The 17,766-nt window shown below is 40.8% G+C and overlaps 1 protein-coding gene across 12 annotated transcripts in view; it reads left to right on the top strand.

Moving 5' to 3' along the window:
• The window catches only part of si:dkey-166d12.2 (rap1 GTPase-activating protein 1), a 145,392-nt gene that overhangs the window by 98,423 nt on the left and 29,203 nt on the right, over positions 1-17,766 (top strand). For 9 of the 12 annotated variants that reach the window (XM_034205680.1, XM_034205682.1, XM_034205687.1 and 6 more), the window contains one exon: positions 12,732-12,825. The exons of 2 other annotated variants lie outside the window; for them this stretch is intronic. Coding sequence is in view for 5 of the 10 variants with exons in the window: in XM_034205673.1 (XP_034061564.1) it covers positions 12,732-12,825 (94 nt within the window). In the remaining 5 variants the exon portion in view is untranslated. Of the gene's footprint in view, positions 1-708; positions 1,066-12,731; positions 12,826-17,766 lie in introns of those variants that run through there. One more of the 12 variants, XM_034205681.1, reaches the window with a different exon arrangement.

Here is a 17,766-nt window from a genome sequence, read left to right as displayed (position 1 = left end):
TATTTATTTTTAAATGTTGTTTATACCCGCATTGATTGTTTTTGTGTGTGGATAGACTTGTATGACAATGAGTGTTAGCTCTAGCTTGTATGTCGTTTGAAATCATTGTTGCACTCCTTTGTGTAGGAGTGTGTCTATCTGTGAGCAGCATGCATGTACATTCTACCTTGAACTTATTGTGGAAGAGAGTTACATACAATTGAAACACTCATTTGATATTGTTTGTTGCATAAAGGTGGAGCATTATCGAAATCATGTGAATGCTGAAAAACATTTTTTTGTGACTTAGCCCGTAATGTGTAGTGATGTCTTGTATGGTCTATGCACGAGGATTAGGGAAATGTGATTACTCTGGAATTCATTGACCTGCTCTTTATTCCTCTGTTGCCCGAGCAAGTGATTTTTCCATGTGAATGCATTCTACAACATGTGCAATATTTGAGAGCTTTTCAGCTAACTGCCTGCCACTAATGTGTCAAATGGACAATCGGCTGATGAGGCTAATTTCTGAAGAAGAGGTTTTATAAAGCTGGAACAAGCTGTCAGAGCCAAGCAGATAATAGGACACGGAGAGATTGGATGTCGCCTTTCAGATAAGCTAATGTCCCTGTTTTGGGAAAATTAGCTTTCAAGCATACATCCGGCAATGGCATTTTGTATTGAATGAGCACATTTGGATGTTAACAAGCAGACTCGGATAGGCAAACGCTAAGGAAGCAACGGCTTTGCTTCGCATGGGCAGTTCTCAGTCATTGACAAGAGAAAAGAGCGGAGGTGGAGATGGAGGCTGAAAGAGAACAAAGGGGAGAAATTAGCAGAGAGTGCAGGAGATGGAGAAAAGGGAGCGTTTGTGTTTGCTTCAGAATAACAGTCAGGATAATGTGTAGAAGGGAAGAGAGGGAGGGAGGATAGAGGCAGGGATACTCTCAGCATCATCTGACAGGAGAGAGGCTGATCCTCAACAGCAGGTGTTGGAGGAGAGAGAGACTTACAGTAGTCAGACGCTCGGAGGCAGCGATACGTAGAGGAGTTGTTGAGAAGAAAAGACTCGAGCACAAAAGACAGGTAAGAATGGACTGGGATGATACTGTAGGAATGAACTGTCGAAAGATTGAGAGTCAACACAAGATAAACGGATTAGATAGAGAAAAATAATAGAAATACAGCTATTTGCCTGTGGTTTAGCTATGTCCTTTATCCTTTGTCAAACTTTCTCTCTGTGTCTCTGTCTTCCTCTCCATTTCCCTCTCGTCCACCCAGCAAGCGGCTGACTGGCATCTCAAACAAATGTGTGTGTGTGTGTGTGTGTGGTGTGTGTGTGTGTGTGTGTGTGTGTGTGTGTGTGTGTGTGTGTGTGTGTGTGTGTGTGTGTGTGTGTGTGTGGTGTGTGTGTGTGGTGTGTGTGTGTGTGTGTGTGTGTGTGTGTGTGTGTGTGTGTGTGTGTGTGTGTGTGTGTGTGTGTGTGTGTGTGTGTGTGTGTGTGTGTAGATGCAGCCAAGCGAGACATTACCCTTAAAGCCTAAAGATGATTTCAATGTTATATGTGTTGGGCGTTAATGAATCAAGGTACTGGAGCCCAGAGCGAGAAATATCTATAATGCCGTTTCAAAGAAAAACTAGATCTCCTTTAAGGTCAAATAAGTCTTGTTTAATTATTATTGTGACTGAAAGATCATAGCGCCTTCAAGCTAATTTGGTGGCTGCATGAAGTCAGATGAGCTGTTGGCTGTGGCAACGGAGAGGCACCGTGGAGCTTTGAAGCTCATTTTCCCCTAAGAGTTACTTGTTTACAGTGAGTTTGTCTTCAAGCACGGACAAACAATTCTCATGGAGTTAAATGGATCCAGTTAGATTGGTGTTAAGTGGGGTGGTGGATGCGTTCATTTTCGTGTTGAATTTGTGTGTCCATTTTGCCCTTCGTAAGGCACTCGTGAGGGCATCTTGTCAAATTGTGTCATCTTCGTCTGATCATCGATGCCATCGGGCATTTTTCGCCTCACGAAGGAAACAAGAAGCTGCCCGATTGTCTTAGGAAGGCAAACACGACTACGTGAAGCACGTGCAATGCCGTTGTGTAGCCATCGTATTATAGTACAATGACATCGAGACCCGACCACGGATAAGCGGGAGAAGATGGATGGACATCGAGATTGCATTTATTGCACAACAAAATCATGTAAACATATTATGTAAATAACCCAATTTGTGTTCTGTGAAACTGAAAAGGATATTACATTGTTTTCGTTACTTTCGTTGCAGTTTTATGTCTTAAATGTAATTTAGGTTAACTTCCTGTTTTATTTAGATGCTTTTATTTTGAAGGCGAGTTTACGCTGTTGACAGGAAGTTGTTGTTGCTATGGAAACAACATGACGGAGATAAGTAATATCTTCTAATCTACATATAAAGACGGAGAAAGTAAAGAATACAATTTATGTTTAAATGTTAGCACCCCCCGAAGAGGCACAAGCTCTTACGTTAAGTCTGGATACATTCTAAATCATCAGTAAAGTCTACGGCCATATTTTCGTGTGTGGTTCGGGTGCCATCGTGTGGCCTTCTGTAGGCATCATACTTGCTTTGGCTGTTGACCAAGTTCGGGGCCATCTTCGTGCGAAAGTCACAATTCCATATTCGTGTGTCCATCTGGTGTCAATTTCGGGACGGTGTGACAGGGGCTTTAGTGAAAATGAATTACAAATTAACATGATTTTCTCAAAGATTGCTTTGAGCTTAAATGTTTAGCCAAGGTTAATTTGACTTTCTACAATTACCAAGGGGAAAATGTTCCGAATGTTTGTTTACCAAAGTTTCCAGCTCACTGTTCCTGGAGCAACTTGAGATCTCGTTTTTTGGCGATATCAAGAAAGAAAAGCTTTTGTGTGTGAACTAAAAGTGGGTAAAAAGTGCTGCAAAATGAATGTGAAGTCAGAAATAATGAACCAAAAAAATGTTGTGGTAGCAGAGTGCACCCACCATATTAACATTAGCATGAGCAATACGTCTAACTCGGCAAAGGAGATAGAAAGTGACATGCACCTATTTTCCTTTCTCTGTTTCTTCCTTGGCTTTCTGCATCCCTACATTTAAAGGTAGTTCACCAGATGTGACTGAAGCATGAACCCTTCACATGGGGTCATATGTGTGCAGCTTGGCAAGAGGCATCTCATTGTTTAAGCTGGCTACATATTTGTTGCAGGGGATGTGCCTACAGCGTGCCAATCATCCATCTGACGTGACACAGTGACCCTGCCACCTGGCTGCTGCTGAGCGTGGGCTCGACCCTTGACATTGACCAGATCCCTTGAAAACATCAGATAATTTAATTTAGCTGTATAAAACAGTTGGTTATATATATATATATATAACTAGATGTCTGTAAGTTTGGAATAGGAGAGATAGTGTGCTCTTTATATACATAATTAGGGATGCTCCGATCACCAATTTTGGGGTAGGGTTAGGGTTAGGGTAATGTTGTGAATTGAGTGGCCCATGGTGGTGGTGGGGTTATGGTATGGGCAGGCGTATGTTATGGACGACGAACACAGGCCACTCGATTCACAACATTACCCTAACCCTAACCCTACCCCTAACCCTAATCCTACCCCTCACACCATATACTGACTGGTTTTCGGACCCCCCCAGACCCCCCCAATAAAGCAAAACTGCACGTTTCAGAGTGGCCTTTTATTGTGGCCAGCCTAAGGTACACCTGTGCAATAATCATGCTGTCTAATCAGCATCTTGATATGCCACACCTGTGAGGTGGGATGGATTATCTCTGCAAAGGAGAGTGCTCACTATCACAGATTTTTTCAGATTTGTGAACAATATGAGATAAATGGTTATTTTGTGTATATAGAAAATGTTTTAGATCTTTGAGTTCATCTCATGAAAAATGGGAGCAAAAACAAAAGTGTTGCGTTTATATTTTTGTTCAGTGTAGAAGATATTAAGTTTTCTCCATAGTGTTGTTTCCATAGCAACAACAACTTCCTGTCAACTCGCCTTCAAAATAATATATTATATCCTTTTCAGTTTCACAGAACACAAATTGGGTTATTTACATAATATGTTAACAGGATTTTGTTGTGCAATAAAACAACCAGATGGACACACGATAAAGGAAATGTTCAAATTCGGCTCTGATCGTAATAACATCGGGCCGTTGTGAGGGCATCTTAAGCCATCGTATGACCGCCGGTGGAGTTTCTCAGGCTCCGGCAGTAACTTCGTGAGCGGTGGCAAAAAATTGCTGAAGGACCTTGCGAAGGTTCATTTTCGTGTTGAATTTGTGTGTCAATTTTGCCCTTCGTAAGGCACTCGTGAGGGCATCTTGTTATCATCAATGCCATCGGGCATTCACCCCGATCAGAGTGAGGGAGAATACCCGATGGCACTGATGATAACACGAAGATGACACGATTTGACAAGATGTCCTCACCAGTGCCTTACGAAGTTGCCGCCGGAGCCTGAGAAACTCCACCGGTGGTCAGACGATGGCTTAAGATGCCCTCACCAATGGCCCGATGTTGTTACGATCACAGCCACATTTGAACATTTCCTTTATCGTGTGTCCATCGGGTGTCAATTTCGGGACAGTGTGATGCAGGCTTAAATCCCCTGTCACACTGTCCCGAAATTGACACCCGAAATTAACACCCGATGGACACACGATAAAGGAAATGTTCAAATTTGGCTGTGATCGTAGCAACATTTGTGAGGGCATCTAAGCCATCGTATGACCGCCGGTGGAGTTTCTCAGGCTCCGGCAGCAACTTCGTGAGCGACAACTTCGTAAGGCACTCGTGAGGGCATCTTGTCAAATCGTGTCATCTTCGTGTTATCATCGGTGCATTCACCCTCACTCTGATCGGGGCGAATGCCCGATGGCACCGATGATAACAAGATGCCCTCACGATGGCCTTACAAAGGGCAAAATTGACAGACAAATTCAACACGAAAATGAACCTTCGCAAGGTCCTTCGGCAATTTTTTGGCATGCCAAAGATTTTGCCACCGCTCACGAAGTTGCTGCTGGAGCCTGAGAAACTCCACCGGCGGTAATACGACTGGCTTAAGATGCCCTCACGAATGGCTCGATGTTGCTACGATCACAGCCGAATTTGAACATTTCCTTTATCGTGTGTCCATCGGGTTGTTTTATTGCACAACAAAATCATGTAAACATATTATGTAAATAACCCAATTTGTGTTCTGTGAAACTGAAAAGGATATAATATATTATTTTGAAGGAGAGTTGACAGGAAGTTGTTGTTGCTATGGAAACAACATTACGGAGAAAACGTAATATTTTCTTTATATATATAAAGACGGATAAAGTAAAGAACAAAGTCTGAAGATATCAGTACAGTATCATAGTACTGTAACATAATTGTTTTTGGTACTTTAATTGCAGTTGTATGTCTTAAATGTAATGTAAATGTTGCCTTCGTGTGTGGTTCGGCCATCTTCGTGCGAAATTCACAATTCCATATTCGTGTGTCCATCGGGTGTCAATTTCGGGACAGTGTGACAGGGGCTTTAGGGAATGCTAGTGATTCCAAAATGACAGAATCCACAAAAGATATATCTAAAGGTGAATTACAGGTTTGTGCATGTAAAGGGTCTACAAAGGCTAAAATCCCAAAGTTCCCTCTAGGGAGTTTCTCCCCACGCACTAGCCCCCCACCCCCCCACCCCGTGCCTGAAACACCTCGATTGGACTAATTTGTTTACTTCGGTAACATAGTGACATCACTAGTAACACTTTTGCTTCTATTGGCTATCTATTGGCTATCGCTCCACACATTGTATGTGATATGCTATGTGACAATTTCGATAAATGTCTAAGTGGTTGACCAATCATAACACAGGTGGCCAGCTAACCAATCAGAGCAGACTGGGCTCTGGTTTCAGACAGAGGGTGAAAAGAGGTGCTGCAGCATAGGCAGTAGGAGAAAAGACCTTTATGAACATTAAAGCATGTAAACATGTCACAGTAGAGACACAAAATACAATTATGAACCTGAAAATAAGCATAATAGGGCCCCTTCAATTTACAATATTTATTTTTGGTTAACTGATGGAGTGGGTAGATAAGACAACAGGATTTGTATCAGTATTGTGAAAGAAAAACAGATTTCTATGTTGTGAGATGAGATAACTGAGGGATAATGAAGTTGTTATTATTGCGAGCAAGACGGGTCTTGAATCATTTGGCTGTAGATTATCAAGTTTATATCAAGCCTATCTTAAAGAAATCAACAATTTTTTACACAATTTAAAATTATTTTAATGATTTTGCTTACAAAATATGGGTTAAGAGGGCAAACTGCGTCCAAAGCAGCAGTCTACTATAAAATATATATAATCTGTAGGTCACAGTGGTCACCAACCTTTTTCAACCCAAGATCACCGACCTCGGCCTACGTAGGTGAAAGGCGAGATCTACCTATTGCAGATCTGAGTGAAAAAGACGGCCCAGACAGTGCTTCCAATTTGAGGCCTTTTTTAGGCTAATTGCATCTGAATGACTGTTACAATGAAGGCTCCATAATCAGCTCACGGCATATAGGCAGGGGTAAAGTGCTATTTTTTATGAGTGGGGGGCGGACCTCACCTCCTCTAGGGGGGTCCTCACCTCCTCTAGGTCCTCACCTCCTCTAGGGGGGTCTGGGGGGATGCTCCCCCGGGAAGATTATCTTTTAAATATTGAAGTTGAAAGCATCAATCTGGTGCACTTTGAGAGCAACATGAAGAGATCTATGGATACCTCTCTCAACACCCAGATGAAACAGAACTGTAAACAGATTTTCTTTTTCTTTATGGATATTTTACAAATCACTCCCCTTTTAAACTGTATTCTTGTTTTACTGCCATATAGTATTTCATACCTGTTTTTCATTTATTCTCTTATTGTTTGTATAACTATAATGATCATATGAAGGTGTGCCGCGGAAATAATCTTTTGAATAATTTGTGACAAAACTGTTCTAAACACTCAGAGAGTCCTTTAGCTCAGAGGTTCTCAATTGTTTTTCAGCCAAGGACCCCTTACAAGATAGAGAATACACCAAGGACCCCCTCATTCTGATTTGTGATTTTGGGCTATATAAATAAAAATGTACTTGATTTGACTTGTATGTCCCTTGGAATAATCTGACGTAGCCTATTTTTTACACTTCTATAGTCTTAGTTATGTGAAAGAACAACACAAGAGAAATGTATTAGAAAGATATTGGATATGTATTACAAATATTTGCACCATCTCAACACAGAATACCCATAAAACAATCAATCAATTAGCTGCAAGTAACACTGTACCTAAAGAAAATATCAAAGGGAAATCAAGAGAAAAGTGATCATTTGAAGTGCATTTCAGAACATACACACACACACACACATACATACACACATACACACACACACACAGGGGTTAAAGTGGGCCGGAACGATCCAGAACAGCGTTCCGGCACCTTCGATTAATAAGTAAATCAATCTGATTGGCAGTTTCATACATAATAATGTCAAGCGAGTTCACAGGGCTGCCAACTCTCACACAATTGAGAGTCCGTTTTCTCAAGCAGTGAAAAACAAATTCATAACTGATAATGTCATGGTGCGAAAAGAAGATACTTCTGCACATTGCGCAACAGCAGCACCATAACCATCTGAATAGCGAGAAATATACACAAATGTATTATATTGTAACTTATTCCCATGCATGTTGCTCAAAGTAATCAGTCTCACTTCTGCGTCTCTCCCTCTCCTCTCGCGCCATGCGCACCAGGCAGGAGTGAGAGTGAGTTACCATGGTTACGGGGACGCTCTGTGTCTCTGTCGCTCTGAAACTTCTCGCGATTCCCAATAATACATTTTTAGTAATATAACATAATTTTACAGTTTTGGTTAACATTATACAGGGTTAATGTTTCTTGATTAAATCCAAAGAGGGCAAAGTGGTGTAGACATGTAGGAAATGTGTTTTAAATTACAATTTGTTCACACACACACAGAGAGAGAGAGAGAGAGAGAGAGAGAGAGGATAGAGAGCGAGAGAGAGAGAGCGAGAGAGAGAGAGAGAGGACGAGAGAGAGAGGAGATAGAGAGGCTAGAGAGATAGAGCTAGAGAGATGGAGGAGATAGCGCAGATAGTCTAGAGTTATAGAGACACAAACTGTCTGCTTAGTTGCAATACTGTAGCTTATGCAATTTAGGCCTAGAAATTGTTTATGTAACTTATGTGCCAGTGTGTCCATGGTTTTGAGTCTGTGTGTTGAGCGCAGCCGTCTGCTTTTTGCAGTACAGTAACTAAAGTAAGTTAGGACTAAGCATACCGGTAGTTTTCTGTGGACCCTGTCTGTTTTCATTTACTTCATTTGTAGCCGTAACCGGTCGTTTTAAAAATCTGTCCATCTTCGTAGTATGCTAGCCGTGTTATATATCTATGATACTTGCAGCGGCGCTCTTTGACTGACGTAACAGTTATTGTTGTTTCCACGGTAACGCGCTTGATTTTTAAATGTATCTATTTGTTAGATTTGAACGTAATCTATGAAATATTTTAGATTAAAAAAAAAAAAAGATTATTTGTTGAAAAAAAAAAAAAATGATATCATGATAATTTAAATTAATGAATCTGAAAACTTTTCACGGACCCCCTGGCAGAGTGCCACGGACCCCCGGGGGGTCGCGGACCCCACTTTGAGAACCACTGCTTTAGCTCACCTGAGCCCCTCAGTCTGACAGGGGAGGACTCTCCTCCAGCCTGTTGTGGAAACATCTCCTATGTCCGTTAGTGCAGCTAGCTAATCAGATGCTAACATCACGGTCCCCGCTAGCACCGGTCCCTCTCTCTCCCTCTCTCCCTCTCTCCCTCTCTCCCTCTCTCCCTCTCTCTCCCTTTCTCCCTCTCTCTCCCTCTCTCTCTCACTTACGTGCTATTGCCACACACACACAGAGCCTAGCTTGAATGACACAAGCACACGTGTATTTCCATGCAACTCTCTGATTGGTCTGGTGACTTGCCTCTGTTGCATTCACTGAACACGGGAAACTGCAGTCCTGCCGTCCTCTCATGTGTCATGATGAGGTTCACGTAAAGCACGGTTAATGTATTATATTATTGAGGTGTCTCAAATATACGTCAATCAAGTGGCACCTGCTAACGGGGTGGTGGATGATAGGTTTACATTTAAAAACGTATTATTATTTTAATTAAATTTTTCTTTATGTTGTTACTTTTTTTAACGGTCCGCGATCTACCCGCACCACACTCGCGATCGACCGGTCGATCGCGATCGACTGGTTGGCGACCACTGCGTGTAGGATGTTGAAAATGACCAATTAGAAGTGAGTATTTAGCAAAGCTGTGTAAAAAGTTAACAACCATTACTCCAGACTGTGCGGTGTAATTAATCTACTGCACCAGTGTGCCTTAGTGCCTTCCAGGGTCGGCTCTAGAACAAATCGAATGGGGGGGCAATCATTTACCAAGGGGGGGCACACACTGCCGTCAACAACCAACACACAAACACCAACGCAACTTCAATTTCAAAAAACATGCTGTAAAGTCTATTGTCTTTCACACACATTGCAGGGGTGTAGTGCTATTGTATAGTGCACCTATGACTTGTGCATACATGCACGGTTGTGGCTGGCACGACCACCAAAACAGAAACATATAAGGACAGAGGGTGTCGTTTTCTCATACTGATATTCTGCACAAACTGTGCTGTTGTATTTGCTGTAAAGTGTCTTTACTGTAGGTTATTTTTTATTATAGCCTATGTACAGCACTTTGGCTCGACCAAAAATCGTTGAAAAATGTGCTATATAAATAAAACTTGATTTGATTTGATTTGATATGGACATAGGCCACCATATAAAAGTGTGCAAATGTATTTAGTATCCTATCCATGTGAACATGTTTTAGGTGGGGGTGGACCTAACCTCCTCTAGGAGGGTCTGGGGGCATGCTCCCCCGGGAAGATTATTTTTAAAATATTGAAGTTAAATGCATCAATCTGGTGCACTTTGAGAGCAAAATGAAGAGATCTATGGATAGCCTACATCTCTCAGCATCCATATGAAACAGAACTGTACACAGATTTACTTTTTCTTTATGGATATTTTACTAATCATTCCCCTTTTAAACTGTATTCTTGTGTTACTGTCCTATAGTATTTCATACCCGTTTTTTATTTATTCTCTCTTTAATAACTATAATGATCATATAAAGGTATTCCTCGAAAATACTTACATAAATGGTGACCAAACCGTTTGAGACCCACTGAGATAACTTACACTAAAGTGAACTATCTAAACACTGAGAGAGTCCTTACCTCACTGAGCTGACGTTATAAGATCCTCACAGTCTGACAGGAGAGGACTCTCCTCCACCTTGGTGTAGAAACAGCCCTTTATATCCGTTAGCATAGCTAGCTAACCAGATGCTAACAACATTCCACGTTACCGCTCGCGCACTCACAAAATGCGCTCGTGCCACACACAGAGAGCCGAGCTTGAATGAAACACAGAGACCCATGTACTTGTACTGTACTGTATATCATATTATTTTTGATGGCTTTACTGTATAATCAGTATAACAGATGAACAGATCGCCACTGGGCTTTCATCTAAACACACAGCCACGTAATGATAACAAAAAAAAGGTCGGGGGTCATTCGTCAAGCAACAATCAGAGAGCAGCAGTGAGCACACCTCAGGCTGTGTTTTATATTTGTATTCTTTATTTCTGATGTATTTCACACAAAAAACCTTTAGTGGAAACGTTTTCACTTATATGATTAGAAAAAGAAAAAAACGGCAAAGTGGCAAGGCTTGCCAACCCTGCGTTGGGGGGGCACAGTGACTCATTTGGGGGGGCATGGCCCGCGAATGACCCCCCATGACGCCGACCCTGGTGCCTTCACAGCAGATGATGAAATACTGATTGTTCCTCTTGGATTGGTGACCTAATAAATCCATATCATACAATATCATCATGTCATGCCATTCATCAGAATGTGCCAGCCTGAAATATCTCCCTGAATCAAACTTAGCATTTACCCTTCCCCAAGATATGTTTCTGTTATCTGCTTTAGAAATTGATCGTATAAACACACACACACACGCACCACCACATATTATTCATCCTCCGTGATGAGAGCCACCAAGCGTTCCATCAGCAGTGAAAGTAGCAGGCTGTCAGGCAGCCATCATCTTTCTGTCTGTGGAGTTTTCCTAAATCAAGATTGATTTGCACCTTTGAGCTTTGCCTTTCATTATGGAAATAGTCTCACATGGGAGATTTAGATAATGATCTGCATGCTAAAGTAGCGGGCAGGTGACTCCAACCTACTCTACAATGATGAAAGAAGCATGAATTCAGCGTAATAGTCTTTCAAGTGTAAAGGTAGAACAAAAAATGGTAATTAAATCAAATTATACTTTGGGGTTTTGAAATGTGGGTTTTTGCTTTATTGTTTTCTTAACTGCTCCCATAGTTAAATAAGTGTTACCTCAAGACAAAGTAGGCAGATTTCTAACAGACAAACACAGTGAGACACTTCTTTGTAGCCATATTTGAATGCATCATTCTTGGCTGGAGGCTCCATTTGACACAATCTTTTCATCGTTTTCCAGCTGCATTATATGAAAGATGTTACAGAGCTTCTCTCTAAAGGAATGTCAGTTCTGAGAAGCTGGTGATGCTGCGGGAAAGATATGACAGCCTCTTTTAGTCATTTCCTGGGATTCAGCAGAGATCAGAGGCAACAAAGAATGGTGTTACTGTCTTGTTACAAATAGATCTTTTTACCTGAACTCCAGGTCAGCAGACTGCTGCCATAAAAGTGCAGCTCTGTTTACTCAGACTTTCAGTTGTAATAGTCAGAGCCTTGTCAGATAGGAAGCTACGATATTAATTAATTGACCGTCTGCAGAAGAAAGACCACTTTGTAATTTATCCTATTTCAACACATAACAAACCACTTTGATGTATGCCAAAATGGCAGAATGGAGGAAATATGCAAGTGTCTATTCTCACCATAGATTCTCACCAATAAATCAGATTGTGCTATTGTTCTGAGTCTTTGCTCCACAGCAGTGTTCAGAAATGCCCTCTGCTGCAGGTTTGTGAACAGGTTGCATGCACAGACGGGCTGCCAGTTCTTGCAACTGACTTGTTTTGTGAGACAAAGTGTGAAGTAATAAGCTGTGACCAGAATCCTGCTCGGACTGGCAAATCACTCCAATAGCACTGAGCAGAGAAGTGGCCGAGGGGAACAGGGAAAGAGAGGTGAGGGCAGCAGCGGGTTAACAGATGAAAGCCGAGGGTTCTTTCTTCTTCTGCTTTTATAATTGTTTTATTGTCCTCTGGTTTATACACTTCCCTCTTCATCTGTGCAGCTGATCTCTTCTATGTCACAATCTCGCTCTCGTCTCATCGCCTTCAACCTAGCTGCTGTGAGGGCAAAATCTGCCGGCAAGCTTAACACAAAGGACAGGAAGTATTTGTATTACTCCTGAGTTAAGAAATAATATCAGGACAGTGGCGCAATAATAGCGCCCTTCTCGTTGTAGTAAGAGTTGAATGATCCTCTTCGATGGGATGAGTCAATTGTCTTGCAGACATTTCCTCTGCTCTTGTTGCTTAAATGAGAAACTAAGCTCAACCTCTATTTCTCTCTCCCTCCTCCCACCCCTCTATCCTCTCTGACTCACAGGAAACAAGATGGAAGGATTCCTCGTATCTCTGATGAAGTAGAGCCCTCACTAGCACACTCTGAACCTCCATTTCCTCTTCCCTCACTTTCAAAGGTAACACAAGACTTTGACGTGCTGCTGTTCTCTCCTCCATGTTAGTCGCACAGTTGCTGGAATCAGAAATAGAGACACGGCCAACAATCTGATCTGATCAATGTGAAACCAAGGATTTAAACATTTGAGAAAAAAAGAAAAAGTGAACTTGTGTCACTTCAAACCAGTAAAAATACAGGTGTACGTAAACAGTCCTAGGTGCACACTTTTAAACAGGCTGCTGTCCTCATTCTACCTGTTCATACCGACTTTATTTTTTAAGGAGAGATAATGAAGAAGGCAGAAATGGATATCAGCTATTCATTGTGAACCCCGCTACATTTTTAATCCAAAGGATTTCAGATAGTCTGTTTGTAATTGTCTTTGTCTTATAAGATATATTTTAGCAAATATTGCCTGTCTTTCTAAAACCGGATGTAGCTTATCCCAAACAATTGTTGTCAATGGTTCACAGGATTAAAAAACATGTGACATTTCAATGTATGGTTTTTTTGTGAATATTGTCTGACTAACCTGTTAAAGAGATTGGACATTTCATTATTCACCATTATTAATAGTATAAGTCCAATATAAAAGAGAGTATACTATCATACTATGTAGTATTGCATTTTTGAGTATGTAAAATGCAGTATGCCAAAGATACCAGGATGTCCTTCTGTATCGGATCATTTTGCTTTATGCAAGCTTTTCTGACTATTCTGACCCACAATCCTTTGCAATATATGTGAGCAAGAGGGTAAAAGTTCAAGGTTCATGCAGGTCTATACTTTTTAAGGGCATGTGCATCACACAAAAAAGAAAGTAAGAACACAGCAAGAGTTAATATCTGCAATGGAATCATGTCACCAGTCAATCCTGACCTTCATGCATCTGTTCATTTTAATTCCCTCCTGGTTTTCTCCCTCGTTTTCGCTCATCATATCCTTCAGCTGTTACACCAGGTGAAAGGTGGCTCTAATTTCCCACTACCTCTGGTGGCTGTTGGCAGCTTGTTGTGGTGCCTGACAGAAGAGAGTGTGCCCTCTGTCACAGGCTTCTGGGACAGATATAGATATGCAGCAGTTGTTCCTCTCTGATACATACCATAGGCACTTTGGTATTATTTTTGTCACACATGCAGTGGAAATACAACTTCTAAAAGGCTGATAACATGATGTAATACAGTACATGCGCAGAAATAAATACCTGTAGGGTTTTGTTGATTTTGTTTTTTCTATCTTGTGTGTAAAAGTGTTCACATCTAGATGTTTTGTCATGTCAAATTGTAAACCTAATGACTTTATCTGTTAAAATGGTTTGGGTGTGTCTGTAGTGGCAAGAATGTTTAAACTCAACAGTTTATGGGGTTATAGGTTGCACACTCTAGGGTTGTGACAACCAAGAGCTTAAAGAAGACTGCGACACTAAGTAATTGTATTGCTCTCAGTGGTTGAAGTTAAAAGCTTTCTTACTTCGACATAAGGGTTTATGACTAAAGCAGAGCTGATAAGGAAGTCACAAAGAATGGAGAAGAGAAATGCAGAAAATACTTTAGATAAGGTTTATTATACTAAATTTGACCTTATGAAAGGTGCTTCAATTATCTTTTTCTACATGTACAGTACTAATGTTGGCGTATTAATTGCAGTAGAGACTTTGAGCATAGATGTACTATCTGTGTGGAATTGTAAATGTTTACTTGGAAGTCAGACAACTTACTTTAGTGTGTTTTATAGAAATGTGATCAGCGCTGTTGACCCAAAGGTTTTTGTGATCCTCAAGTCTGATTTCATTACACAAGTCCCTTCACTTTTAAGGTATTTTCGTCTTTATATAAAAGAGGAAAGTGTAGACATGTGAGGGGGAGAGAAGGGTATGGCTTTCAACATAGCCAACAAAGCTTCCAAGGCAGGAATCAAACTCAGAATATTGCAGTTACAGGGCATGCGCTGAAACCACTTGGCTAGCAAAACTCTAGCTTTCTCAAGGTCCCTAATTCATCCACTCATGCTCATAACGATTCACACAGTGCTTTATTTCTCATAAATATTCCTACATTTCACACATCAAAGTCTGTTTATAGGTCTTGCGAGGACTATTCCATAATTTGTTTGAAAAAACAAACCCGTTGCCCACTTGAGGCTACGTTAGCCGCTACTAGCATAACACCCAAATCTTTAAATTAACTTTTGGTGGTTGAGTGGTACTTTTGGTTGAATAGGAGACAGGTTATGACAACTTATAATAATGCTTGTAATAAAGAAAGCTGATAAAACATCCTACCTTTTGGTAAAACTGTCGATATGAGTCCAAAATGGTTATATTGCAATGCTAACCTACCCACACTGACACAGTTAGCAGTGGTAGCAGGGAAACTAATATATTCAGCATCTCTGTATTACAAGTTCCAGGTTATTGCATTCTTGAAGTCCTTGTGATAAGGCATTTAGTTATAATAATGCATTACACATAAATGCCCAGAGGATATTAATAAAAATGCAAGAGATGTGTTATGTTATCGGGAGTGTTACAGTACAGTGCCTCTTTGTCTGAACTGTTTTCTCCTGAGTGAAGAGGGTAGGAGATCTGCTTCAGCATACAGAGAAGTCAGCAGCAGTTCTGTTGACTTTAACCTCTGTGGCAAGATATATGAGGTAGCTCTTCTGAGGCAGTGGAGGGCCTCAATCTGAGTAAAGTAAGTTTGTGTCCCCCAGGCCTGAGTCGCCACAGTGAGGCGGGGGCTAATCTCTGGAGTCAGACCTGATGAATGGACCCTGATGGAATTTCTCTGGCCAAAGTGACAGGCTCCGTTGCCCATTGATTGACTCTCTTTGAAGTTTATTTTTCAATGTCTCTGTATTGCCTTTAAGGATGCAGCTAACCCAAAAAGCATGGAGGAATGTGGAGTAGGGATATGCTTTGGATGAAAATGATTGGCAAATTGACAGTGGAAATTCAAATGAGCCTCTGGTTGGGAGGAGTTAATGAAGTATTGAAGCTTTACTTCCCAGCTTGTAGATGGAGTTATGATCTGTATGCTTCATGGATTTGATGTTCCTCATATATATTCACTCACATACTGTATTTTGACATCAGGTGATCAGTCAATCACTTACTCCCTCATTCCCTATACAATCTCTCTTTCTTAGAGACACAGCTAAATTGATGGTAATCTACTCAGAGAATAATGTGCATCTCTTAACCCCTCATGCATTTTAACAGTGATGGTGAAACTACGACAGGCGATCAAACGTGAGTGGCTTAAAGATTGAAGGGAAGTCCGGAGAATACATTTACAAGTCAAACCTGTGATTTATTGCACTTGTTCAGTGCTGATATCGGACTTCTGTACATATTGTTCCATCAGATCACACACCATACTGTAGTCACCAGAACCAGGCAGGACTTTGCAACAACAGTGGGTTGACTTTCCTAACAGCTTGAGCAGAAATGTTGCACTCACAAAAGCAGCTTCGCAATCAGTATGCTTTGTGACTGAAACAATGTCAGGGCTCACTGTGTGAATCTGAATAGTAATTAATATCTCTTTCTCATTTGCAAATATGTAACTATTATGCATGATTATCAGGCAAGTTGGTAATTAGTATTCAGCTTCTAGGTTGGTATTCAGCTCAAGCCTGTCTAGACCTGAAGTAACAGATCACCATAATGAAGTGCAACCTCAGGACAAGACTTTGTTTTAAAGATGGGGCCATTATGATGCAGTAACACAAAACTAAAAGTTACCTTTGTCCATTTCAAAATCTGGATTTTGTGCACTTTAATTTAAACCTTCTTGTGTGTACTGCCTATCGACTTCCCTAGAGGGAAATCAATGCAGACAGCTGACAGTGTATATCTTCTACTGCAACGCTTCACATATATAGGGAGAATCTGTCGTTTCTTGTAAGCTTTCAGCAGTCATTTTATTTATTTATTTATTTGTCTACAGTTAAGTAGGTCAGTGTTTGTTGATATTTAATGTTGGACTGCGCCTGATGGAGAAAGCTGCTCAGAAAAGAGATTTCACAGGAGAACAACTGCCCTCTTTCGACCCACAGAAATCCCCACGTCTTTTTATCTCTCTTTTCCTCATCTGTATGCCACTATCTACTATGCTGTCATGTGTGTGCTTAACTATGCACAGATGATTGTGGAGGTGCTGAGGAGGGCTAAGTTTTCTCTTCAGGCTGTGACATCTACACATGCAGGGATCTGGGCTGGCTGCCTGTCTCACTTATATATATTCCTTGGGGCGACTGATAACACATGTGTTGCTTTCTTATCAAGGACATGATGCAGTGAAAGTGCCCAAGATATTCCCCAGAGTGCACCACTCCTTTAACAATGACTTATTCTGCTCATGTTCATGGTCATATTAGTATTTTTACTAGCCAATATAAGTGCAACTGTTACATAGTGATATCACATATTTGAAGTAAACAAAGGTGTCCAATGGAGGCATTTCAGGCAGGGTGTGTGGGAGAGAAACTCCCTCTAGGGGGAACTTTAGAATTGTAGCCTTTGCCATCAATTTACCTCCACAAAAACCTATATAACACATATTACAGGGAAGGCGAACCCCCAAAAAACATAACAGGGCCCCTTTAACTTCTCATATTCATTTATGGTGGACACCTCATGCAATTAAGCATTGATTGTAAAAAAAAAAGAGAAAAAAACCCTACTTGTATTTTGTATTTATTTATAGAAGGACCATGCATACAAAAACATTAATCTCAGCAAAGAGAAGAGATGCAATATGCCAGATTATAGCTAATAGCTAATTTCCATCTTTGGTCCTCAGGCAGGTTCATAATAACAATCAAAAAACAAATAATAACATTGCATGATCTCTATCAGTCAAACAATTTTAAAACCTGATTTAAGTACAGCTCAATACATTAATACATAGTACACTTGAAATACACTTACATGATCTCGGTCACTCAAATAATTATA

Source organism: Gymnodraco acuticeps, unplaced genomic scaffold, assembly GCF_902827175.1.
Source record: "Gymnodraco acuticeps unplaced genomic scaffold, fGymAcu1.1, whole genome shotgun sequence".
NCBI classification, from domain to species: domain Eukaryota; kingdom Metazoa; phylum Chordata; class Actinopteri; order Perciformes; family Bathydraconidae; genus Gymnodraco; species Gymnodraco acuticeps.
The sequence above is the reverse complement of the archived record's forward strand: the minus strand, read 5'-3'. Positions and strand labels throughout refer to the sequence as shown.